This window comes from Eschrichtius robustus, chromosome 7 (assembly GCF_028021215.1).
Source record: "Eschrichtius robustus isolate mEscRob2 chromosome 7, mEscRob2.pri, whole genome shotgun sequence".
Lineage (NCBI taxonomy): Eukaryota > Metazoa > Chordata > Mammalia > Artiodactyla > Eschrichtiidae > Eschrichtius > Eschrichtius robustus.
Window position 1 is genome coordinate 91308137 of NC_090830.1, and position 25953 is coordinate 91334089.

General features: G+C 49.9%; 1 protein-coding gene across 1 annotated transcript; it reads right to left on the bottom strand.

Annotated features, from left to right (window-relative positions):
* Positions 1-504: 504 nt before the first annotated feature.
* On the bottom strand, positions 505-24961 carry TMEM273 (transmembrane protein 273). Its single transcript, XM_068547892.1, has 6 exons — positions 24883-24961; positions 4607-4660; positions 3594-3734; positions 2307-2337; positions 840-856; positions 505-575 (listed from the first exon to the last, which is right to left on the bottom strand). Exons 1-6 carry the CDS (start codon positions 24926-24928, stop codon positions 505-507), a joined length of 360 nt encoding a protein of 119 aa, XP_068403993.1. The 5' UTR covers positions 24929-24961.
* Between the last annotated feature and the right edge of the window lie 992 nt (positions 24962-25953).

Consider the following 25953-nt stretch of genomic DNA (forward strand, 5'->3'; position numbering starts at 1 on the left):
TGGATGGTCAAGACAGCATCGCTCACCGTGGGTGGTGAGATCACTCTGCCAGAATCTCTGCCTGTCCACTTGACTGTTCTGACACAGGACCAGAGCTGGCCACAGCAGCCCGCAGCCGCACGCCAGGGTGCCTCAGTCACCCAGCAGAGGGCCCCTGAGACCATGCTGTGGGGAGAGTCTCCGCCCACATCCACCCAAAACTGACCCCTATCCTACATTCCCCACTCCAGAGACCCCAAAGGCCCCCAAAGGTAATGCAGGTTCTGAGCCTGGGGTTCATCGATGCATTCCCAGGTCCCTTCACCCCCTGCCATCAAGAGCTACTCCTCCTCATCCTTCCAGACTTAGTCCATTGCCTCCCCTGACCCAGGCTGCCAAAAGCCCTGTTAGAACCCCTGGTAAAGGCCAGTCTGCCCTGATTCTATAGTGGGAGAGAAGTCAGAGCGCTGCCCTGGGTGAGCTGGGACGAGGATGCCCTCCTGGCGAGTGGTGGCAGCTGCACGCTCAGGGGAACCTGTCATTACACCAATCCCCCAAGGGCTGGAAGAAGGTAGAGCTGCCCAGGGAGAAGGGCCCTTAGGGCGGGGAAAGGGAGGGGCATTGGCTGACTTGGAATTCTACTTTCCTGCATGAGTGGGTCATGGATTTGGTGACAGTTGGGAGCTGTTCAGCGTGTTTCTTCTGGAAAGAGAAATGGGACAACTTAGCCAGTTTGGGTCTGGGTGTGTGTGTGAACATGTGCGTATGAGATGGGACACATGGCATCCATGGTTACCCCAGCCCCAAATGCCCCCAATTCCACCACACGTTTCCAAAATCCCCTGGAGCTGGGTACCTACCCCCCTCCGTGAGAGCCCTGGGTGCAAGAGGAGGTAACACTGTCAGTGAGAGGACAGCTGTGTGGCCACCCCAGGACCTGGAGACCATGCCTCCCAGGCCTCCCAAACCTAGGATGACCACAGGCTGATTTTCCTGGGACAGCATGGGTTTACGCCCATCATCCTGACACTATTATTAGTACAGTAGTGTCTCTTCTCCACTCTCAAAAAGTCCTGATTTGATGATAAGGTAAATGGTCACCCTAATCACACCTGTCTCCCCCAGTCCAGGCCCCTGTGGGGTGGCCAAACAGACAATAGAGGGGGAGGACAGGAGACGGGACAGAAAGAGACAGAGAAACAATGAGCATCAGAAACAGAGGGAGGCAATGCTTGGAGACAGAGTTGATGAAACATGCTTTAGGGCCTCACGCTCAGAAATCATTGCCAGAAACTGGAAAGTCTGAAGGAAGGCAGATCCTTCAGAAAGTGAAAGTCTTGAAAAAATCCATTTCCAGCTCATCCCCAGGGCATCCCCCTGACGGCCGCATACCACACATCCATCTCTTCTTCATCCACAGATCCACCCATTTCTTCAAGAGATGCTACTTTGTACTTACCAAGCCCCAGGTCCCAGGGAAGCACTGGAGGGGGAGATCGTGCTTTGCATCCCTCTAAAAGCCCACCACCCTGTCTCAGCCCAGACGTCTGTCCTGAATGCCAGACACTCACTGAACATCTCCTCTACTTGGAAGTCTCCAGAAGCCTCAGACTTACCATGTTCAAAAAGGTAGTCGCCAACACACACACCCCCAGCCCACTGCCCACACCTGCTCTGCCGCCTACCTCCCAAAGGGCACCCCCCAGCTAGGACCTCCCCACCCCGACAAACGCTGGCTGTTCTGGATTTACCTGCACCTTCACTCAGCCCCCGGGTCTGGCTGCCTCCTTGGTATCACTCAGATCCTTGTTCCAGAGGCCTTTGCAGTAGCTTGCAGCTCTCTGGGTGCAGAGCACTCCATATGATACAAAAGAGCAAGTGCAAAGGTCCTGAGGTAGGATTGTCCTTGGAGCACGTAGGCTCTATGCGGAAGAGTAGTGTGGCTGGGTGGTAGCAGGGAAGCCAGGTAGCTGGGGGCAGAACACATGTGGTTTCCCAACTGGGACATGGCAGGAGCTGGGGACATGATCCTGAGAGCGGGGGATGCACTGGGATGGCTCTGAGCAGGAGGTAGGGCAAAATCTGACCCACAGTGAGCAGAAGGGAGCCCAAGCTCCCTTTGGCTACCATGCCCTGTGGGCTGCCCACTCAGATGACACCTGCCCACTGCCCAAAGGAGGGGAGAGCGAGAAGAGGGGGCTGTGTGGTGCATCTTAGTTCCCTAGGAAGAGTTTCAAACTGGAGAAAGGAGCTAAGGTGTCAGACGACGGAGCAGGATGGCTAAAACAGGAGGGAAAATACCAGTCACAAGTTGGCAGCGACCTTACCTTGGAGTTCTCTTCTTTAGCTCAATGCTGTCTAAACAGAGAAAGCAGGGCATTAGGAAGGGGGCCCTGCGATGGTGATGCAGCTCACTCAGTGCCAGGCCGGCAGGAGGGGTCGGAGCCACCTGACTTGGGCACTGCTGAGAGGCTCCCTGGGTTGGGGTCACTGGGGGGGGTGGTGGTCTTGGGCTGAGTGCTCTGCCCCCTCCCCTTTGGCACAGTTGGAGCTTCTCCATCTGGTCCCTCACTGAGCCCTCTAGCCCAGCACACGGGTGAAACTGAGGCTTCCCCAGAGACACCACCCACCCACCCACCCCCGCCAGTCGTTTCTCTCCTCCCCCCTCCTTGCAGATCCCGGGCTCTCTTGCCCTTAGGAGATCTAGAACATCTCCTGCTGTGTGATGAAGAGACTTTTCTCTCCCCTCATATTCCTCGTGATACAAAATCAATGGCAAGTGAACACCTATGACCAACGAAGTTGCTTGTGCAGTTGGACACGCTGGAATCTCCTGAGTGCTGTCTCCTCCCCTCTCTGCCCCCCTCTGCACATCTTCACAGGTAATAATCATATTTTCCAGATACATGGTGAGGGTCCTTCCTCCTCATCCTCTGAAAAACTGCATCACCATCCCATTAAGCAGTCTTATACGGGGAATGGATTTTGCAGGTCCCACCTTGAGAGAAAAGGGGTGCGAATCAATGTTACATTTTGCTGTCAAAACACAAACTGAGTGCTCAGCGTCTGCATGGGATGCACCTCTCCATGGCTGCCACGGTATGTGGAGCACCACGCTGGGTTCACGTAAGCCCAGCTCTGTTTGGATCATGAGGATACGCTCAGCGCTTCTCAGTGTAGGACTTGCCCAATTTATGAAAAAAAGTGCAACTTGGCCCAGGTGGGCAGTGCCAGCCACACTCCCCACCACCCACCCGTGCCAGCAGCCGCCTCTTCACCTCCCGGGATCCATCTCATCTGATCACACTATTTGAGTAAAAGAATAGAAATTACTGTCTGAAGCCAACTCAGCTCCCTTCCCCACCTTTACTGCAGGAAAGCTGATTCTTAGGAATCTCAAGAATGACTAAATGGAAAACTACAGAAAGAGAGAGAGAAGCAGAGAGAGACAGACAGAGACAGAGACACAGAGAGGTCGCTGCATTTCTTTTCAACCCATGTTTTTTATTCTCTCTCCAGCCAGTGTTGCCCTCAGAGCCTCACGCCAGGTGACTGGCCAGGTCAGGTCTTGCCTCAGGCAAAGGCAGAGATGCGGCTGAGCATCATTTCCTTACCACTGAAGCCCACGTTAGTGCTTCTCTGTTCGGAGGAATCATTATCAAACAAAGGCTTCCTGATCGTGCAGATCTTCAGGGCCAGGAAGCTGGCCGATATGGCGAAGCCCACAGCAATCCCAGTGATGGCGTATTTGATATCTGAAGGGCAGGGAGGAATTGAACAAGGGGCTTCAATCAGTCACCACACTGCAAAGGTCTTCCGCAGCTCCCTTTACATCAGGATGAAGTTCAAAGTCATTCACTTGGTCCTTAACGTTCCACAGTCCAACTCACTGAGGCCGGCCTAATTTCCCACTCTCCTGGGAGCACATCCCCTCCCTGAACCTCCACCCACACCCCATCTCCTCTTCCTGGAACTCCATCCATGGTCCCTTCAGCTGTGGAAATCATTCCCAAGTGGCTGATGGCTCGCTTCTCTGGCCTCCTGTAGCCTTCCTCACTTATTCCCTCATCAGTTCCCTTGTAGAGTGTGTGCTGATTGCCTGCTCTGCTGAGCGCTGAAGGCAAATGAATGAGTCCCTGGCACCACCTTGAGGAGCCTGTGGTCAGCAGCGGAAGACGAGAGCTCACCTGAGTGCCAGGTGACTGGCGCGGGCCAGTTTGGGAGCCAAGAGCCTTCCCAGAGGAGGTGACATGCAAGCGGCACTGTGTCTGGTGAGCTGAGCCCTGAGGTGGAGAGAGGCTGGGACCATGCGTGTGGAGAGAGACACCGGCCAGGCCACGGAAGCCAGGCAGATCCTGCTGTCCCGGGCTCGTGGCCGCAGTCACAGAGTGTGGATGGAGGCGACCCTGACGACTCACGTCCCCTTCGAGGACAGGCTCTCCTGCAACACCACGCCCCCGGGATGCAGCCGTGTTAGCCACTCAGGCAGGCCTGCGGGTGAACACTGCCCTGGTTCCATGACGACCGGCAGGAAACCGTACCAGGACACCCCACCGGCCCGGGCCTTTCGGGGTACCTCCTCCTGCCCCTCCGCCCTGCGCCCAGAATCAGCTGGGCAGCCACCTACCAATTTCGGCCCCAGCAGGCTGGCCCGTTGCGAACACTTGAGCTGCTCCAACATCTGCGGAGACAGAAAACCCAGAGTCTGGTTAGAACAGAACTTCTGGCCAAGATCAGGCCTGGGGGGTATGGGCGCTGTCCCCAAACACCCCACTCCCGCAGGTCTGGGAAAGCCTAGCACAGGAAGCCCTCCCCCCGGGCTACCACCCTCAGGAGCACAGAGGTGGCTCCTGGTCGCCATGGAGTGTCTGGGAGCCTTGCTGGGACATTAGAGTCCCCTGCAAAAGCAGGAGTGAGGTTCCGCTGAGTTCAGTTAAACCCGATCCTTCTTTTTTTCCTATTAGAAGACTGCTATTTATTCCACTCGTTTTATAAGTGATTTTTTTTTTTAGGTTAACAATTTTTTTGAGGTGCAGTTAAAGTGAAACCAGCTCTTTAACACGGTTTCTAAGACCCACACTGTGACCCCTGCCTGCCTCTTTTTTTTTTTTTAACATCTTTATTGGAGCATAATTGCTTTACAATGGTGTGTTAGTTTCTGCTTTGTAAGAAAGTGAATCAGTTATACATATACATATGTTCCCATATCTCTTCCCTCTTGCGTCTCCCTCCCTCCCACCCTCCCTATCCCACCCCTCTAGGTGGTCACAAAGCACCGAGCTGCCTGCCTCTTTAGGCTCCTCCTCATTCCCAGGAACCCTCTCACTGCAGCCAGATTGCACTGATTCCAGCTCCGCACTCAGGCCGGTACCGGCTGCCCTTGGGCCACGCCCTCTGCCCAGCCCCGTCTTCTCCCCTCTTATCCTCCATCTCATCTTAGCTCTGTGTCACTTCCTCCTGATGCCCCACACCTGGCTTAGCTGCCCCTCTGGGTGCTCCACTGCGGCTGTACTTACCCATCGTAAGTGCCCACACCACTTATTTAAGAACATTACATGGCACTGCTGTGTGCCAGGCACTGTCCTCAGAGCTTCTCAGCTATTAACCCACTGATGCGTCTCCTGGCTGGTCTCTCCACGGAGCTGTACAGTGCCCTGTGGCGTGTTCTACCTCTAGCACTTGACACAGTGCCTGGCACACAGGAGGTATTAATAGACATTTTTTAAAATAGATCTTTACTGGAGTATAATTGCTTCACAATACTGTGTTAGTTTCTGCTGTACAGCAAAGTGAATCAGCCATATGCATACATATACCCCCATATCCCCTCCCTCTTGAGCCTCCTTCCTACCCTCCCTATCCCACCTCTCTAGGACATGGAACCAACCTAAATGTCCATCGACAGTTGCATGGATAAAGAAGATGTGGCACATATTAATAGACATTTGGTGAATGACTGGACGATGGTAATAGAGCATGCTGCAAGGGGCGTCTCAGTCTTCTAGCCTGGGCTCGAAACCTTAAGACAGGAGACGTGGCTCACAAACTGGGCCTTGATCCCTGAAGATGGGCCCTAGAAAAGCTAAGGCAGAGCCATGGGCTTTGGAGAGGGAAGTGTACATTAATTGGCCACTTACTCTGAGGGGGCAGAACTTGCATTAATACATTTAATAGTCACAGCGACAGCTCTGTGAGACAGGCACAGTCGTCACTGCCGTTTGATGAGTGAGGAACCCGGGCACTGAGGACTTCTTGATGTGCCCAAGGGTCAAGAGAAGTGGAAAGTGGCAGCCCTGCCACCCATACCCAGAGCCCCGTGATGCCCTGCAAACTCAAATCCCAGGCGGCTAACTAATAGAATGATGCAAAAACCATCAAGGCCAAGGCCTGGAGGGCTGAGGCAGGCGCAGGTAGACGGTGAGGCCCAAACCTGAATCTCGGGTTCAAACTTCCAGGTAAAGGCAAGAAGCAGCAAAAACACCCCTGTTTCTCCTAAAAGAGAGCAGGTGACTTCATTGAGAGAGACCACATCTTCCCCAGCTTAGCTCCAGGAGAGGTCCACCTCCTGAGTCCTGACCTCCAGGAGGTCAATGGTGACTGAAGCACTTGCTCACCAAAGCAGCAAGATGTCACATGGCCACGTCTGCTGACCATGCTCAGTGCTGCCCAGGGGTTGGGTTGACACTCCACAGAGGACATCTTCACTCTGAGTGCATTGGTGGGGAAGGGACCATTGTAATGGAGTTTAGGGGTTTTCTGGTGGCCTCACTTGGTGGTGAAAAAGCTGGAGGATTCTGAAGCAAAAGTACACAGCCTTGTTCTAATCACAAGTCTTCTTGGAAATCTGGTGACTTCTGTCATTGATAGGCCCACGTGGAGCCCATCCACTCGCCCACACCTCACAACACAATATGACCCTGGTTTTGTCAGTTCTTTGAAGCCCCCATTGAGCTTCATTGTCTCTTTACGTTAATTCTTCACCTTAATCCTGCCACTCCAGTCAGGTTGTAAACCTTTGCAGGGATGGGACAAAGCCTTGTGTTTCACACATGGTAGGGCTGGGCTGCTAAAGCCACCAAATGCAGCCGACTTCCGGCCTGATGCCAGAAACACAGAGCTGTGTGTGCTGTGTGCTCACGCTGGGGCCTTTCTGACACCAGTCTGCTCTGCACTGCCTTTACTGGGAGGAAGACAGGGCACGGGGCAGGGCAGGCACAAGTGCATGAGGCCAGGCCCACTGAGGGACAGCCTCTCCCCTGCCCCCCTCACACACGGACATCTCTCCTGGGTCCCCCTCGGGGGGTCTTCCCCTGGTGACCATCTCTCTGACCATCATGCAGCATAAAAACTTTGTATGAGCTCAAGATGAAACTTGAACAGAGAGAGAAGAAAGGACACACATCAGAAAAAGCGAGATGGAAAGAGTCAGAGAGCCAGAGAGATACAAGGAGACATGGGGACAGTGGGACACACACGTAGGCTCTGCCGGAGAAGCCCAGACCACTGACAGGCGGGCTGAGAAGGAAAGGGGAGAAAGGACATCTGGCGTCCGGAAAAGCGTGGCCCTGGCCTCGGCGACAGCACCAGGCCCCAGTCCTCACCAAGCTGCCCAGCATCTTTCATCAGCCTTACCGACCGAAGGCATCATCCTGAACGCTCTGCTCTTTCTGCCCCTCCCTGGCAGGGATCCTAGGCTCAGCCCAGCACCCACTCTCACTCCCAACAGGGTCAGGCCCCTTAGACACCTCCCTCCACGCTCCATCCTGGGTCCGCCCCAAGGTGGGAGGCTGCCCCTAGTCCCTGGCCCCAAACAGGCTCCCGGGCCTCAGGTCCGAGGTCAGAGACTGAGTGAGTGCCCTCCACGGGGCTGCTGCCCTGACAGCTGCCGTGGGCCTCGCTGTGCACTCCACCAGCCACAGCCCATCCCGGTAATTCCTGCTAGCCAGCCAGACAGCCACTCGGCGGCAGCCTTTCCCCTCCTCGGGGAGGGAAATCCTCCGTGCCGCCCTCCTCCCGAGCTCCGCCCTGTGCTCTCAGAGCCCCTGGATGAGGATCTGTCAGAAGCACACTTGTGCCCAGCTGCCCACACCCCTGCCTCCTGCCAGGGTCATCAGCCGGGGGAGTCCCTCCTGGGCCGTAGACCCCTACGAGTCCCCAGCGCTGATTTCCCCTGGCGCCGCCAAGTAGCTGGAGGATGGATGGCCCTAGCAGGGCCGGTCTGCAAGCACAGCCAGAAGCCTCCTGACTGCTCCTGCGTTCAGGTCTGTGAGAGACCCATGAGGAAGCCACGCCGCACTTGCTGAAATTCTCTGGGTTCTCTCGTGCAAACATGATTTGGGAGCTTAGCATCCAGAGGACAGTCTCTCAAACCCAGGGGACAGTCCAAGGGGGCTGAGCAGGGGCTGGCAGTGCCAAGGCTGGGGTCCTGGGGGGCAGGCAGGGACCCTCTGACTGGTAGATTCACAGGGCTGTAGTAGGCACAGTGCTGCCCAAATCTGGCTTGACCACCGGCATTCCTGGCTAGGACCGTCCACACTGAACCAGGTGCAGAGGGCAGGAGCCAAGGTCTTAGGGCATGGCCTTTGCTGCTGCCTAGAGCAGAGAGCAGGGGGGTTGCCTCTAGATGGGCCTGCTGAGGCTCCAGGGCCTCCACCCACATTGTCCCCATGTGTGCCACATCGGGCCCAGGAGCTCTCACCAAGCCACACACCTGAGGCTACCCCTGCCCAGAGGATGGTGCCTTTTGCTAAGATGCAAAAAGGCACTATTCCAGCTCTGAGTCTAGAGTCGCCCTTCCATCTCAGGCCCCATTCGGACATGCTGCTGACAGAGACCTGACACTCCGCCCCTCCCTGCACAACAGCCAGTGTCCCACCCCCCTCTCTGCAGCCCCTCCCGCCTCAGTCCTGCAGAGCACAGCCTGCTCTCTGCAAGTGGTTTCACAACAGGAAGGAATCTCCTGCAAGAGTAAATAGTCCTGAGGCCTGGAGGCTCCCTCCGTCCCCCTCCCCCCGAGTACGGGGGTGGGGGGCAGCCTTCAGAGGAAGACAGCAGCAGGCCTGCTCCAGAGAGTGAGGGGAAGACGCAGGGTGGCCTGCCCAATCTCAGTTGGAATCTGACCCGCTGAGAGCCCATCCCTGCCATCAGACCTCCCGTGCTGTCCACACCTGTTGGGTCCACCCTCCATGGGAGCTGTCCCTCTTCGACACCCTTATTTGGGCAGAATCAGGCTGTGTGTTTCCAGTTGTGGGGCAGTGGGCGTGCATGCACGCAGATGTCGTTCTATAAGTATCCGACCTAAAAATAGGGAGAGGCTGCCCTAAGTGTTTGTCAATTGATGCCTGGACATTTTCATCTTGAAACTTAAATATTACAGAATAGCTCCTAAGTTTAGATCGTATAAATTCCAATGTCCTCAACTCGAGGAAGGGGTTTCAGATGTCTAGAAAAGGCATCCGTCCTCCTCTAACAGAATCCACACATAGGAATGAAGTACCTGCCACTGTGCTCCACGTGGCCCTGGTGACCAGGGGGATCCAAGAGCAACCCAAGACCCCAGTCCCCCGTGAAGGAGCTTGCAGAGTGACAGGGAGACAAGATTTACACTGAAGAAAAGATCAGAGTGTCGTGGGTGATGTCCGGCATCTTCCTGCAAACCTCAGCCCCCAGGAGTTGGAGAAAGTCTGAACGGGGGTGTGTGGGCTGGCCTTGCCACACTTGCCTGCCCACCTTTCCTGGCCCCTCGGCTGCAGGCAGCACCTTGGCTTTCCTGTGGGGAACCACTTCCTTGTGATTCCCTCGAGGCCAGTTCCAGGACGGACCTGTGAACCATCCCTGATGAATCAGGTATTACTTCTTCCTGTCAGCAGGGACTGGTCAAGGGGTGATCCAACTCAGTCCAGTGAGACTCAACTCTGGGACTTTGGGGAAAATATTAAGAAAGAGGAGTGCCTTCTGGAATTGGTAACTGAGGGGTCGAGGGAGGCCCACGGGGTGGAGGGAACCTGCTGAGACTGAAGCCTCCACAGAAAAGGGTCAGGCTGAGACCAAGTCCAAAATGGCTTTTGAGCCCCTGGATCCAGCTGTGCCTGAAGCACCTCTTCTTGAATTCTCAGCCCCCTCAATAAGGAAACACCTTCTTTATCTTATAGTCTTATCTGAGCTACGTAAATATCACCTGCAATCAGAAGCATCCTAATGACTTAGGTGGCAAGTCCTTCACACAGCAGAGGGTGCTGGCTGTGAACGAGGAGCTCACAGCACAGCCTCAAATAAACCCAACTAGGATCTGCAAGTTAAGCAAGGCCTGTGCACCTCTGGGCCTTTGCACATGCTGCTTTTTAATGCAATACCTTTTTTGTCCCTATGGAAAGCTCTTATCCTCCAAGACATAGCACAAAGCCACTTCCTCTGGAGGTCCCCTCCTCTCTGTCAGTTCAGGATCCCCCCGCAACCTTGTCACACCCCTACCCTTGCCCCCGAAGGGTGTTCTGTGGCATGAAGGACACACTTCAGATAGCCCAAGTGAGCCGTTTCTCCCCAGGACCAGGATGACATGTGAGACTCCTTGGAACTTAGTTTCTCCTCCTGGGAGATGCAAGCAGAAGGTAAAAGGGGGAGAATCTTGAACTGATGGGAAAGTTACCCCCAAATTACTGTTAAACCAGAAGTGGTTTGCAGTGATAAAATCAATTTTGTAATGATAACAGGACTCAGGAGGAAGTAAAGTTCAGCCACAGAGAAACAAATCTAGTGACAGCATTGCTCCTAAGACTCTGAGACCAGGAACACTCGTAGAACACGTGTGGAACACAGATGGGACATGTGGCTGCCATCAGTGTGGATGCACCTGAGGCCCCGGGTCCAAGTACCACACAGCCAGATCCCACTGGGAGGGAGGATTAGAAAGGAAGTGCAGAGAGAAAGGGGATGGCCCAATTATGCTTCACACTGTGGTTTGAGCCTGGGCCTCACTCTTCTCACCTGAAAATGGGGCCTTCAGCCCCTGACACATAGACAGCTCTTTCTTTTGCCTGTTTGTCCCGAAGCCTCCTTGCAATGGAGGCTGACCTTGGGGTCCCAGTGGAACCCAGGGCACGCTTCTCTAATTGGGCTAGTTTGGGGGCTGTGGGTGCTGGCAACCCCTTCCCTCTTCAGAGCTCACGATGGGTCTGCTTCTCAGAAAAACAAGGTCGGTGGACCTGGCCCTTTTGCCCCGCCCTGGGGCTGTTTGGTGCTGGAAATTAGGCACACTAGGCCCAAATACAGAATGGAGGCTTCAGTCCTCTCCTGAGAAGGATGCCAGACTCTGAGTTGGCCTGGGTTATGCAGCAGCCCTGCTCCCAGCAGCTGCTGGGTTTGCGCTGGGGTCTACAGCCTTCCTCTGACATGGCTGTGACTTGCAGGAACGTCAGGCTCCTTGCTCACAAGCCTAGAAACCACCTTGAAATTGCTCTTCCTCAATACCCTCTTCTGGTCTCAGTAAAGAAGCTGCAACTGCCAAACTTCAAGTAAACAGGACGTTGCCACTCCTCTCCCACAGCTGTTGGCGTTCCTTTCTTCCTGTGACAGCACCTAGACTTGGGGCAGAACCCAAACCTGCGGAGCTGCACAGGTTTGAGAGATGGAAAGCAGAAGGAAAACAGAAGATCCAGGAGAACAAAGCAAAGACGGCTCCACGATGGGCCTGGGAGCTTGGGAATAGCGCCTTGGTTTCCATGGATCCCCATCCATGGCAAGAGAGCACACTGAGGCAGACAGAGCACTCGCTCCCAAACCTAGCTCAGGACTGCCCAGGCCCCGGCCTGCAGTGGGCCCTGGCTCCTGGAAGATGGGCAGTGAGTAAGGAATTCTATGCAGGGGGTCCCTGCTAACACACGGAAGCACACAGCCGTTAGCGTCCAGGAGGACCAAGGGGGACCTAACCCAGCCTGGGGGCGTCAAGAAGGTCCCCTGGAGTGAGCACTATTTAAATTAAAAACAAAAGGACAAGTAGGAGCCAGTGAAGATGGTGGGGGAGGGGGAATGGAGGCAGGTAGGGAAGGTGCCCCAGCAGAGGAAGAGGTGCCAGCGAAGGCCAGGAGGCCCAAGGGGGTGCAGGGGCTTGGGAATAAAGAAGCTGGCTCAGTGGGTCAGAGCAGCGAGGGGGCACAGGTAAACTGAGGCTCTCCAGGCTTTCCAGAGGATGGGGACGGGACAGGCAGCCAGGACATGGCCGCCCTGCACAGGAGCTGGAAGCAGGAGGCCACAGAGGGCCACCAGAAAGATGGAGGAGCCCACTCAAGGCAACAAAATGCAAGGGAAAATGACTCCAGCTTCTAGAAATAACCTCATAATTAAGAGGAAAACAATAATGGTGGGTGACCAGACGGTATCAAAACTTATGCCCACTTTGTTTTTCCTGAGCAATCTTTGCTAATTAATTCTTAAAGATTCACACACTGGGATTAAAACACTCAGCTACAGAAGCCAAACTGAGCAATACCCTTCCAGGCTAATGGAGGGGCTGGAGGCAGGGAGCCAGCTCCGGCCCAAGGTGGAACCAAGGGTGCTCTAGGCCTAGGGAGTGCTCCCACAGGGGCAGGGCCCCTACGGAGCCCCAGGTTCGTGCTGGCCAGGAGTGGTGACATGTAAATGCTCTCACAGCTGGCAGGCGAGCTGCCGAAACCTCGAGGGAGTCAGAGGTGCTTGGGGCTGCCCTGGTGGGGTGGGCGGTGATGTCCAGGGAGGCCGGGGTCAGAGGTCCCACAGCTGGAACACCCAGCCAACTCTACACTCACCAGTGGAGGGGTTCGCTCATCTTTGAATGTCTCTGGGGAGGGCATGAAACTTACCTATGCCCCCATGGTGGGTGGGAAGGAATGATACTTGGAACCCCTCATGGCTCCCAGCTCGCTGGCCTCTCAGCAACGGGGGTGCCCATGGGAAGCCTTCCCGGCCACACACGGAGCGTGGCTGCGAGGATCCCCTCACAGGTTGGCGGGAGCACAGACTGAAGTGAGGGCAGGAACCGTCTTCCACGAGCACTCAGCCACCGCTTGACATGGGGTCTTCAGCTTTCCAGGGGACGAGGGACAGGCAGGGGCAGAGCATACCAGGAGGCGGCTCTGGAGGGGCGCTGAGGTCAGAAGGGAGATGGTCCCAGGTCTCTGCCTCTAGAAGGCTGTGGCATTCCATCTAGGGGACAGCCCACCCACTCAACATAGGCCCTTCGGACCAGAGAAGGCCTGTCTTCAGGAGCGAGTCTCAGGGCCCACCTTTGCAGGGAGAGCAGGGGAGGCTGGAAACAGTGCAGAATAACTAATTAATGATGGTAAAGCATCGTGCAAGAGGAAAGCGTTGCATAACCGCTAAGTGGTGGGTTATTATTATTCATGCAATATTCATACTGTGCTCTTCAGCCTCTGGGAAGCTTCGCTCAGGAGTCCTCGGGGACTTGGCGGAGGGGGGTATGTGTCCAGGGGGTGGGGCTGTGGGATGACAGGTGGCCTGGCCCTCGGGGAAGGGGCCATGATGCTGCAGAGAAAAGCCACACCCAGCCAGTGAGAGCCGGGGGAGCTTGGCAACACCGAGCCATCTGCTGCCATCATCAGGCCCTGCTGTGTGCCAAGGTCTGTGTTGGGCGTCTCCACCATAATTATCTTTTTAAAGGCCGCTTCCAACATTTGCAGAACCCAGGGCATGCCACTAATCTAAATATTTAAAGGTTATAGATCAAGCTACACACGGGGTCCAACCCACTTCCCCCTGCCACCTCCCGGCAGGCCCTGCAGTCCACTCCCCAGGGATCACCTTCTGGAGAGGGAAGCTCAGCCCTGCCTACGGCCCCAAGGGCTGCCAAGGTCTTCTGAACAGGGCAGGCAGAAGTCGGGCTTGGCCTGGGCTTCCTGGAAAGACCAGACCCTCCAGGATTTGGGATGGAGCCTGGCTCAGTCTGACGCCCCGAGGGGCCTCCCACTAACCAACACTTTGCTTTCCCCACTGAACTCCTGGGCAGTGTTAAGACATCTTCCCAAACTAGAGCACCAAATGGACGGAGGAAGCACAGCTCTCTGGGAGCTGGGTCTGCGTAGGAATGCCCTTGGTCATTGAACTAAAAGCAGCCCCTCGCTCGCTCTCTAGTTTCTAGCCCCCGCCAAGCTGTGGCTCCTGTCCCCTCACTCTCAGCTGCCCAGCACACATACAAGTCCCTCTCCCTTATATCCGTGTGCTGATCCAGTTCCAGAACTTTCAAAGACTTTCTGACAAGACTAAAAAAAAAAATTCTTGCATTTGGATACGTGTGTGTGATATGCGGGCCCCCTAAAGCCAGGTAGGGCCGGGGGCCTCTCTTGGGGACCACAGTTCTCCCTTCACAGGGAAGCCCCAGCAGGTGACGTGTCCTGTTGGGTCACACACCTGAATAGGAGCGCTCTGGGCTTTGAACCTGGGCTGGCCAGGCTCCTCAGAAGAGTCTCAGGCCAGCACACAGGGTCACAGTGGCTCCAGGTTGACTAAAGCTTCGTAACAATGTGTCATGTGGCTCAGTGACTAGGGCTCATCTACAGCTCTGTAGGAAGGGGCTCTGTTCTTCATACCGCAAGGCTGCCTCATGGGCCCTCTCTGAGCTTCTGCAGAGCTTTCCCTGGGTCAGCTTAGCTGTCCCGGGCTGTTGCCTCACAGTCGCAGGCCTGCCCGTCCGACACTGTCTTCTGTGGCACAAGCTGTGACAGACCTGGCACCTCAGCCACTCCCCAACCTCAGGCCACACGCTGCTTCCAGTGGGGAAGCTGGCGTGAGTCTGTAATGCGGCCTCAGAAGCCAGCGTGGACCCTGCTGGCGAGGCCCTAGACACATCCAGCCTGTCTTCTCTCTCCTGGGAAGTCTCCCTACCGCCAGCCTGCCTGTTACACCGGCCAGGGGCCTCTCCCTCCAGGGCTGCTTAAAACGCCCTCAGGGTAAGACCAGCTTCCTCCTGAGGCTCACCCAGCCCTCCTGCGCTCGGCTCCCGGCCTCACCTCACACTCCTCTCCAGCCTGCGCTGCCCTCCCCGCAGCCCTCCTGGGCCAGCCAGATCCTTCCCTGCTCACAGCTCCTGCAGACTGGCTCCTAGAATCTGAGCCTCTACTTCAGGCACTAATCAACTCAAACAAGTGCAGTTACTGGGCCTGAGCTGAGCGGCGGCCTGCAAGACTGGATCCCCGCCCTGACCGAGGTGACAGTGTGGGATGGAGTGAGACCCAAACAGACACACATGGAAACAGGAATGCTGTTAGAACTGTGAGGAGCACTGGGGGAGAGCATCTCTGGGGTCCTGGGGTTGGGGAGGGCACGTATCCCACACAACAGAGACAATACGTGAGGAGGCCTGGAGACTGGACAGGAACTTGATGGATATTCATGGGGTTGGGGAGCAGGAGCCCTGGGATGGGCCACATGACAGGGCTAGGGAGGCCCTTTGGCCACATAAACGCTTGTCTGTCCTTGCAGCAGTGGGAAGCTGCTGAAGGATTTCAGCCAGGCAGAGGCATAAGCAATTTGCTCTCAGCAAAGCTCCTCTTCCAGGAAGCCCTCCTGGATACCCTAGTTTGGATCAAGGTGCTCCTCCTCCCTTCCTTCCATGTTCCTTCATCTCAGCACTTAACCCACCACATTACAACTGTCCTCTCCATAGACTGTCAACGCCTTCAGGTTGGGGCCTGACTCACTTATTTTGTGTCCCAGCAGAGTCTGGTGAAAAACATTGTTTCCTTAACATAAGAGAAAGCCCTGATGTCCACGTGGTATAGCCCATGGGCCCAGCTCCAGTCCTTCACCTCGATCCCTGGACATCAACTCCTTGATGATGTGGCCCAAGGGTTTGCACAGGTCTCTGGGGTGGGTGCAGCCAGGTTCCAGGCAGAAATTCCCCAGCTGCTCATCTGTTTCATTCAGACAAGAGGGAGAGCGTGAGCCCAGTTCATCTTACTGAGAACCATTAGCCGGTTATTTAATGGAATCAAATTTAATAAAAGGAGCAGTTCAAGCAATTCTGGCGGATAAATGAGGATCTGGGTGTGACAGAGATGCTTACGTGACTTTAAAGAGGAAGCACGAGTGGTTTAATTTAGGAGTGAGTGACCCAGCAATACCACTACTGGGCATATACCCTGAGAAAACCATAATTCAAAAAGAGACATGTACCACAATGTTCATTGCAGCTCTATTTACAATAGCCAGGACATGGAAGCAACCTAAATGTCCATCAACAGATGAATGGATAAAGAAGATGTGGCACATATATACAATGGAATATTACTCAGCCATGAAAAGAAACGAAATTGAGTTGTTTGTAGTGAGGTGGATGGACCCAGAGTCTGTCATACAGAGTGAAGTAAGTCAGAAAGAGAAAAACAAATACAATATGCTAATACATATATATGGAATCTAAAAAAAAAGATGGTTCTGATGAACCCAGGGGCAGGACAGGAATAAAGACACAGACGTAGAGAATGGACTTGAGGACATGGGGAGGGGGCCAGGTAAGCTGGGACGAAGTGAGAGAGTGTCACTGACATATATCCACTACCAAATGTAAAATAGATAGCTAGTGGGAAGCAGCCGCATAGCACAGGGAGATCAGCTCAGTGCTTTGTGACCACCTAGAGGGGTGGGATAGGGAGGGTGGGAGGGAGATGCAAGAGGGAGGAGATATGGGGATATATGTATACATATAGCTGATTCACTTTGTTATACAGCAGAAACTAACACACCATTGTAAAGCAATTATACTCCAATAAAGACGTTAAAAAATAAAAAATAAAAAAAAAGAAAAGAAGTCTGCTGATTAGCGTGTCAGCCAGGTCATCTCTGGCTCTGAGCCGCTTGGCTGTAGCTCCCACCCAGTGTGCAAGGACCGGGGGATTGCCCCACAGACAGACACTCTGCCGAGGTCGCACCTCCTGCCGTCACCTCACAGGGCATGTCTCCCCTTCAGGAGTCTCTAGGATCAGGGATGTGTGTCTGAGAGATGTTAGGTAGCCCAGAGCCCCTCCCCAAAAAGCATTCCTCCAAATCACCCATTCCCCCAGGCTCTTAAAAACTCATTTCAGACTTCCGTTCTGGGAAGATGGGATAGGCTTACTTTTCTCTATTGCTCGCACTAAGTATAGCAAAACACGCTAGATATTATATTAAAAACTCACATAAGAGGATCCTGAAAGGTAGAGAGGGGAAGGCAAACTGGCTGAGGGCCTTGAGGTTCCCCCTGGAAGCGGCATGTGGCCTGAGGTCAGGTGAGGCTCAGTCATTGGTGTCTGTCACAGCTCATAAAAATATGTGGCAATAAAACAGATTTTCATTCTCCTCTAAGATGTCTAAATTGTTTAACAGCTAAAGCTAAAAAACTATAACATGTCTGATACAGTTCTCAGTATATGTAGAAGAAATATTTAAGAGAGTAAAGGGACACAGAAGCACAATTTCTACATTTCACGTGAACTGTTAAATGTTGACACCAGTAGATTGTGATACATTATGTTTATAATGTAATACCTAGAGCAACCACTCAAAATGCTATGAAAAGCAATATACTCAGAAACACTACAGACAAATCAAAATGGAATTCTAAAAAAAGTTCCAGTAACACACTGGAAGGTAGGAAAAAGAGAAACGAAAAACAGAGAACGATCAGAAATCAAAACATGAAATGTCAGACTGAAAGCTCTAATATATCAATAACACAAGTACGACTAACAGGTTTTTGATGAGTGAGCAAAATCAGTTCAATAGAGGGAGAATCTTTGTATCAACCAATGGTGCTGGAGGAATTGGATATCCATAGGAGAATGAAAGCAACAAAGCAAGAGAGAGAGAGAAAAAGAGGGAGGGAGGCAGGGAAGAAGGAAGGAAGGAAGGAAGAAAGAAAGGAAGGAAGGAAGGGAGGGAGGGAGGGAGGAAGGAAGGTAGGAAGGAAGGAAGGAAGGGAGGGAGGAAGGAGGGAAGGAAGGGAGGGAGGGAAGGAAGGAAGGAAGAGAGGGAGGGAGGGAGGAAAGAAGGGAGGGAGGGAGGGAGGAGGGAAGGGAGGAAAAGAAAGAAAGAAAAAAGAAGAAAAAAATTACCTTGACTTAAATTCACAGATGAATTCAAAATGGATCATAGATTTAAATGCAAAATATAATAACTTTTAGAAGAAAATGTAAGCTAAAATCTTAGAAACTTAGGGCTTGGTGAAAACTCAGACACGCTATCAAAAGCATGATCCATAAAAGAAAAACAAATCAGTAAATTAAACTTAATTAAAATTAAATACTTTGTTCTGTGAAAGACCCTGTGACAAGGATGAAGAGACAAGCTAGAGGCTGAGGGAAACTACTTGAAGATCACATATTTGACAAAGAACTTAAGTCCAGAATATATTAAGAACTCTTAAGATTCTGCAGTAATAATAGAAAAGAAAAAAAAAAACCAAGCAATTGAATTAGAAAATGGGTAAAAGTCATGAAGAGAATTCTTACTCTATCAGGAAATTTCTCCTTGCCTTCCGGGGGCCTAGCCCCTTCCTTTACCCTCTGCTGACTTTCTGAGAAAGACCCTAGTGCATGTTTCTTTTGTTATATTTGTGGCAATTTGTTACACAGTCAAAGAGAAATAATACAGCAGGAATGCTTTCTCACTGGAATCCACACACCACACAATTCTGAACCATTGTCTTGGCAGGAATCTGAAACAGGGGAAAAGCTGTCAGGAAAGATTCTTACAAAGATCTCAGGGAGTAAGAGCCAAGGAATAAAGTGATGACTTTGACTTGTAAGATAAAAACGAATTTAATTCTCTTTACCTCGGCCTCTGCCATCTTTTCATTATAAATTAAGGGGGGAGAAAAGCCTCTGCTCTCTTCAATCACTCTGGCTCCTTCAGTGAAGAATGTTTTAGGCACTGGAACATAATTAAAGTGATATTATGTTTCTTTTATTATCATGATTATAATAATACATAGATTTCAACGGAGCTTTCCAATGGAATTAAAATGAAGACAGATGGCTGACTTTTTGGTGGGAATTACAGTCTATAGGAATATTTTATACGGCAGCTTCTTAAAAAGGAAGGTGCAAACCTCTAATAAAATGCTTAGAAATTTCACCAGATATTTTCAATAGCTCTTCTTAGAGCAATATTTTAACAAAATTTTAAAATATTGATTGGTTAGTAGTTAAGTGGCAAATAATTTATTTAGAATTGTGACAACTATAACCCAAAACCTAGTTTAAGTCTTTCATCATTATGTCAGAAGTACATCAGCATTTCTCAGGAAGCTGTCCTACGCCTCCCAATGTGAAACCCTGAGGACACAAGATCAGTTACGGAGTTTTCTGGTGGGGAAGGGAGCCCTGGAATCCGATCACTAGGATATCAAGTAAGCCCCAAAATGAGGAATGCTCCATGAAAAAAAGGGGATGGAAGTTTCTCAAACATCAGTGTCATAAACAGTGAACAAAAGTTGTGGAGATGTTCCAGGTCAAAGAAAGTTAAAGAGACATGGCTACCAAACGAAACATCTGATCCTCCCCACTGGCTCCTTGGCTGAGACGCAGTGAAAGCTGCAAAGGATGTTGCTGGGTCCCCTGTAAATATTGCACTATGATAGATTATGTGAAAGTATTTGTCAATGTTAAATATCCTGAAGTTGATAACTGTACTGGGACTGTGGTTATGTGAGAGATTATCTCCAGTCTTTAAAAAATACACATTAATGTATTTAGTAGGTTTAAAAAAAAATGATGTGTATAATTTAATCTCAAATGGCTCTGGAAAAAAACTCTCTCACTCTCTCTCTCTCTCTCTCTCTCTGTCTCTCTCTGTATATATGTATATATACATATATATCATATCTATTATATATAATAGATATCCTCATTTGTTTTATAAAAACATAGCTATATTTACATATAGATAGATAGAGGTTATAAATACAGAATAGACATAACCACATTTGCTTTATCATATCTTTTCCCTATCTTCAGAGAGAGAGAGTGAAAGAGAAAATATATAATAAAGCAAATGAGGTAATTTGTTTAAGAAATCAGCAAATCATACATTCTTTGCACTATTCTTATTCTTGCAACTTTTCTTAGGTTTGATATTATTTTGAAATAAAAAAATTGAAAGAACAGTTTGAAAAGTCATGTCAGTTTTTGCATGATGATACCACTTCCTAGTCTTGACTGACAGGCTAAAAATATAGGCTTTGGGCATCAAAATGCTTCCATTTGAATCCCACCATTCTCGCTTACCTGCTCCATGACCTCTGGTAAGCAACTGTATTGATATGTGCCTCAGTTTCCTCATCTATGAAATGGGCATAATGATGATTATGGTAATAAGAGCATCTACCTTGTGGGCTGCTTGTGAGAAATGAATGAGGTCTACATAGAGGTGCTGGGAGCAGCACCATACCCAGAATCAGATCTCAGGAAGTGGGCTTATGATGCTTTCAAGGAATGCGTGCAATTACTCTACATGCAAGAGTAAGGGCATGATAAGAGCCAAGATGAGTTTAAGGCACAAAAGAAGTAAAAGAAGGAAGAGAAAGAGGAGGAGGAAGAAGAAGAGGAGGAGATGGAGGAGGAGGGATGTTACCTACAAGTAATCAAGATGCATAAGCTATAGTAAATAAAACAGTGTGACATGACTCAACACAGACAGATACAAAAATGGCACAGAATAGGAAGCCCATGAATAGTTCAAACATAGGCGAGATGGGTATAGAAGAAGCATTGCAAAGCAGGAGAGAAAGGAAAGATGATTAAATAAATGATAGGACAATTAATGTTCCATATAGAAAAAATTAAAATTAGCCCATACACAAAAATAAATTCCAAATAAATTAAAGACCTAACCATGAAAAATGCAACCACTTTAAAGTCTTTTTTTAAATGTTTCTTAGACAAGAGAGAAAAACAAAACATACAGAAAGGAAAAGACTGATACATTTGATTGTATCACATTTAGAGACTTCTGCAGAGAAAAGGATGCCACAAACATAAAAGAAAAGCAATAATACTAAGAGAAAATATTTACAATGCATGACACAAAGAAATAATTAATATCCAGAAAAAATACATAAGAGAACAATAACGAAATAAAACTAGCAGGAAGTTTACAGAAAAAGAAACCTGTCGGATAAGTATACAGGAAATGGTTCTTCTCACTAGCGATCAGGAACACATAGCCTAAAAACTTGGAAGTAATATTTTACTACTCAGATTGGCGAAAAAAAAATGAGAAATCTGACAATATTGAGTATCACTGAATCTGTAGCGGGACAGATAATCCAGACCTCACTGGTGGAGAACAGTTCCAATAAGAGTAGAATTGCGCATACAAATGACACAGTAACTCCCCTCCAGGTGTGCCTCCTAGGGAACAGCTGCATATAGGTTCTAGGAGGTGGGACCGAGAAGGCTCATTGCAGCTACAGCCGTCATGAGAAAAGTTAGAAACAACTTAAATTCAGTCAGAACTGGAATGAATAGCGAAATTATGACATGGTGTTTCAACAGAATCATAGAGATTTTTAAAACGAATACACCTGATTCATAGGCTCAGAATGGGTAGATGACACAGATGTTACCTGTGCTAACATAGGTGGCATTCAGGTCAACATTTTAACACCTGGAAAACAACACAGGAAGGAAGCGTGGTCAGAGCAGGGGTGCTGCTTCCTCTGGAGAAGGAGAGAGGAAAACAAGACAGAGGAGGTGAACCAAAGAGCTTAACTCCATCTCTGGTGTTCTGTGTCTTTGATGAATGTGTTGATTTATCCATCTCCTTTGAAATACAGATATCTAAAAGAACAACCAAATTTTTAAATGTGTTAATTCAGGATGTTGGGTCCATGAATGTTTGTTACATTGATCTAAGTTTTAGAAATAATTTCAAAATATTCGAGAACTGGTTTTTCAAAAACTCTCCAACTACTCCATGTGTGGGAAATAGTGGACCTGGTCTCTTCCCGGGTCCCAGAAGAGCCTGGACGTCACCGGGGTGACAAGGTGGAGATGCCCCTCTTCCCGACTGTGTCCCTGAAAGCCCTCTCATGCACAGTTCTCACATACGCCCTGGGGTGACCTGCCTGGTCACCTGACCTCACAGGCCACCTGTTAGCAGGTCACACTAGATAATCCCCAGGTCCCTATCACCAGTCCATAAAGGGGAAAGCACAATTTTTTCTTACGTCTTTCAACAGGCTGTTGTGTTATTTTTCTCTTCACAGAAATTTATCTATTGGAATTAAGAATATATATGATCAGGGACTTCCCTGGTGGTGCAGTGGTTAAGAGTCCGCCTGCCAATGCAGGGGACATGGGTTCGAGCCCTGGTCCGGGAGGATCCCACGTGCCGCGGAGCAACTAAGTCCATGTGCCACAACTACTGAGCCTGTGCTCTAAAGCACGGGAGCCACAACTACTGAAGTCCGCATGCCACAACTACTGAACTCACGTGCCACAACTACTGAAGCCCACGCACCTAGAGCCCGTGCTCCACAACAAGAGAAGCCACCGCAATGAGAAGCCCGTGCACCACAACGAAGAGTAGCCCCCACTCGGCGCAACTAGAGAAAGCCCACGGGCAGCCACGAAGACCCAGCACAGCCAGAAATTAATTAATTAATAATTTATTTTTAAATTTATTTAAAAAAAAGAATACATATGATCATTATGAAAAATTCCAATACAGAGAAACTAAAAGATGCTCCGTAATCCTATTTCCTAAAAAGAGTTAAAGGATATTATTAACCATTTGCTAGATTTCCTTCCAGTCAATTTTTGGAAAGGCAGGAAAACATATGCAAAGTATAACTACATAACTATAACTCTGTAACTATCACTTTGTCTCTTATCTTCTATCCATATCAGTTCTGAGAAAGTTAAGTTTTTCATTTAAACTTATTGGATATTGTTGGAAACATTAGAGCATAATTGATTTAGCCATATTCCGACTGGTAATCACTTGTTTCTGGTTTTCGCTGTGGTCAGCAGTGCTGAATAGCATCCTGTTAAATATTTTAAGGAGCTTTTACCCTATTATTTCATTAGGGTAAGTTCCTGGAGGTGGAATTTTGGGGTATAAGGTTGTGAACAGTTTATATTTTGCTACAAATTACCAAATTGTCTTCAGAGAATTCGGTATCCCGAATAGCGAATGCTCACCTCACATTAGATACTGGCTACATGCTTTAAATGTGATAATAGATTGAAATCTCTCAACCTATGAGGCTGGTACTATCTTTAACCCCAAGTTACAGATGAGGAAACTGAGCACAAGGATGAAGATCCCGGCTACGCTCTCTGGGCTGGTAAATAGCAGAGCAAGAGTTAACATTCAGGGGGTTTAGAGCTGAACGCACATGCCTAATCACTACTATCTCTTTCAGATACTACTAATAGTATTTGAAAGCCAAGTAACTAAAACCTCATCCATAAAATGCAGATAATAGGGGGACCTATTTCATAGAGTTGTGTGGGGACCGAATGGGCTAATACAAAGTGTTGAGCAGGATATATAGAAGAATACGCAGCTCATCAGAAGCACTCAAGAATGTTGGATGTTATTATTTCTTTTATTATTTGTGAGCTTGAGCATTCTAAAGGTTTATCATCTATTTGTAATTCTTCAATGAATTGCCTGTTCATATAATTTGCACATTTTTTTCATTGGGCTTCTTAAATTTAACTTTTTCCCCCAGGGCAGAGTGGTTTGTGTACCTACATAGGTCAAAAGCAGAAACAAGGGTTAGAACTTCTGTCACCTTCTGCCATTTACCGGGTACACTTTGCACTATCTGCCCTGCACGTCCTTAGTTCTGGCTTGCTGGTTCTAACCATCCTGTCACTGCCACTGTCACTCATTACACATGCTGATTTCCACGTGTAAACCGATAGATGCCGAGGCTGCCGTCTGTCTGACATACTAACTCCCAAAGGTCAGGGTCTTTCTTCTTCCCTGGGCTTGGTGCAGGCTTCGTAGAGAGTCCTCCCCATGGGAATAATTTCATCCATGTCCAGGATACAGGCTATTGCTCCAGAGACAGAATATTAAATCTAGAGGCAGAGTGCTTGTCTCTGAGTCTTGACTCAGTGCAAGTTCTGAGAAAGAGCATCTTTGTGTATAACACAGGCATCCATTGTCTTTTTAAGAAATAACAGTTGATGTTAATGGGGATCTTGCAATGTTGTATGACTCTTTCCTTTTCTATCTGTACCTATGAGTATTTCTAACCCTCACTCTGCCTTGATCTCTGTCTCTCTTGAGTTTTTCCTCTCTGTTTCTCTGGCCTGATATTTCTCCCTCTATATCTGGCCCTGCTTTTCTCTTAGTCTCTGCCTCTCTCCCTTCTTCCTTGTTGTGATCACAGGATTAAAAATGACTTTAAAAAACAAAGATACCTCTGGGTAATTAAGAGCCTACTTTATTCCATAAAAAGACTGATTCATCATTAACATTAGAAAAACATCTCCATACCTACATTTTCTCATTTTATGTAATTATTTTGATTTGACTCTATTAAATTTAACTTAATTTTCACACAATCCTAGAAGGTAAACATTATTATCCTCCCTTTTATTGGTTCAGAAACTGAGAGTCTAAGAAGCTTGCTCCGTTTGTCAGCAACAGAGCCACGATTTAAAGCCAGATTTGTCTACGTCCTAAGCCCATACTTACTGTTCTCCACTGTCCCGGAAGCATTTGTAAGTTGCAGCTAGAGTGAAACAGACAAGAGCATTGCTTACTGTCCCCTCAAAGTGAGAAAAGCCATCTGTCCAAAGGCTCAGTGCTTTAGGGACTGAGCCCTGATGGGCTAACATGCCCCAGTTTCCAACTCGTTGAGGCACCCACCTGCCACAAAAGAGTAACACGAGCCCCCTTTCTGCACGTCTCACTTACCCAGGAGAAGGAGGAGGGCTCTCAGCATGCTGGCCCCCAAGTCCATGCTGGCTCTCTGCTCCTGGCTCCTCAAAGGGCAGACAGGGAGGGCCATGTGACCCAAGACTCCGGAGGACAGGAGCCAAGCCCCTAAGCCCCACGTGACAGATGGGGAAGGAAGCTGCTACCACAGCCCAACACTGCTCAGCTCCTCTCAGCCCTGTCATCCTGGCCAGCACAGGGAGCAAAAGGAAGCTGGCCCACGGTGAGCAGCGGGGCGGTGGGGGTGGTTGTACCGGTCATTACCCAACATTATATCCTGTAATCTTCCCCACACAGCACCGAACCCAAGTGCGGCTGGGTGCAGATTCTTCCCCAGAGACCCCAGCTGGTAAGTCTCAGAGAGGCATGTGGGCAAAGCTGGCCTGCCTGGACGTCCAGCTCCTGTAGTAACCCCTACAGCCGTGGGGTAGGGACAGGAAGTGCCCCCGAGCCCAGAGCACGGGGCAGTCACTGTTTTTGTGCCACGGACCCCCCTGTACATCTGGGGAGGCCTATGGATCACTTCCCAGAATAACAGTTTTAAGTGCCCCAAATAAAGTACTTAGGGATTATGAAAGAAACCAGTGATTCTGAAATACAGGTATCCAAATATTTAGAAAACAGACTTGTGATACAGAAATATATGTGCTTCCTTACCCACACGGTAAATAGCAAGGTCTAGCAGCAGGTGAAATAATTACCACAATCTTGATGTCGTGATAAATGTAAGTGTTACTGAGAGATGTCTCTAACAACTGGAATATGGATGGAGACACCCACAGCTCCTACTAGTAATAGAACCACCCATGTGGTAATAGCACTGTGGCTTGTTGACTGCACTCACATTACAAGGAAAGGCTAAGTTTCCATTAGAGGTTAGAGGACAGAGATATAATTTTTTTCCCATCCAAGTTCACAGATCCCAGGTCAAGTGCCCTACCCCGGAGGACCCTCGGCTGTCAACACAGGCTCAACCCGCAGATTTGGGGCCACGTGTCTCCGTACTTCTCCTTGACTGTCAAGCCACCAACTCCAGCGTGCAAGAAATGT

Excerpts from the sequence above, each read along its gene's own strand:
- TMEM273 (XM_068547892.1), bottom strand. The coding sequence starts at position 24,928 with ATGGACTTGGGGGCCAGCATGCTGAGAGCCCTCCTCCTTCTCCTGG. Across the intron at positions 4,661-24,882 it reads AGCCCTCCTCCTTCTCCTGG|ATGTTGGAGCAGCTCAAGTG; the intron begins GTAAGTGAGACG and ends CTGTCTCCGCAG. Across the intron at positions 2,338-3,593 it reads CACTAACGTGGGCTTCAGTG|ACAGCATTGAGCTAAAGAAG; the intron begins GTAAGGAAATGA and ends TTCTCTGTTTAG.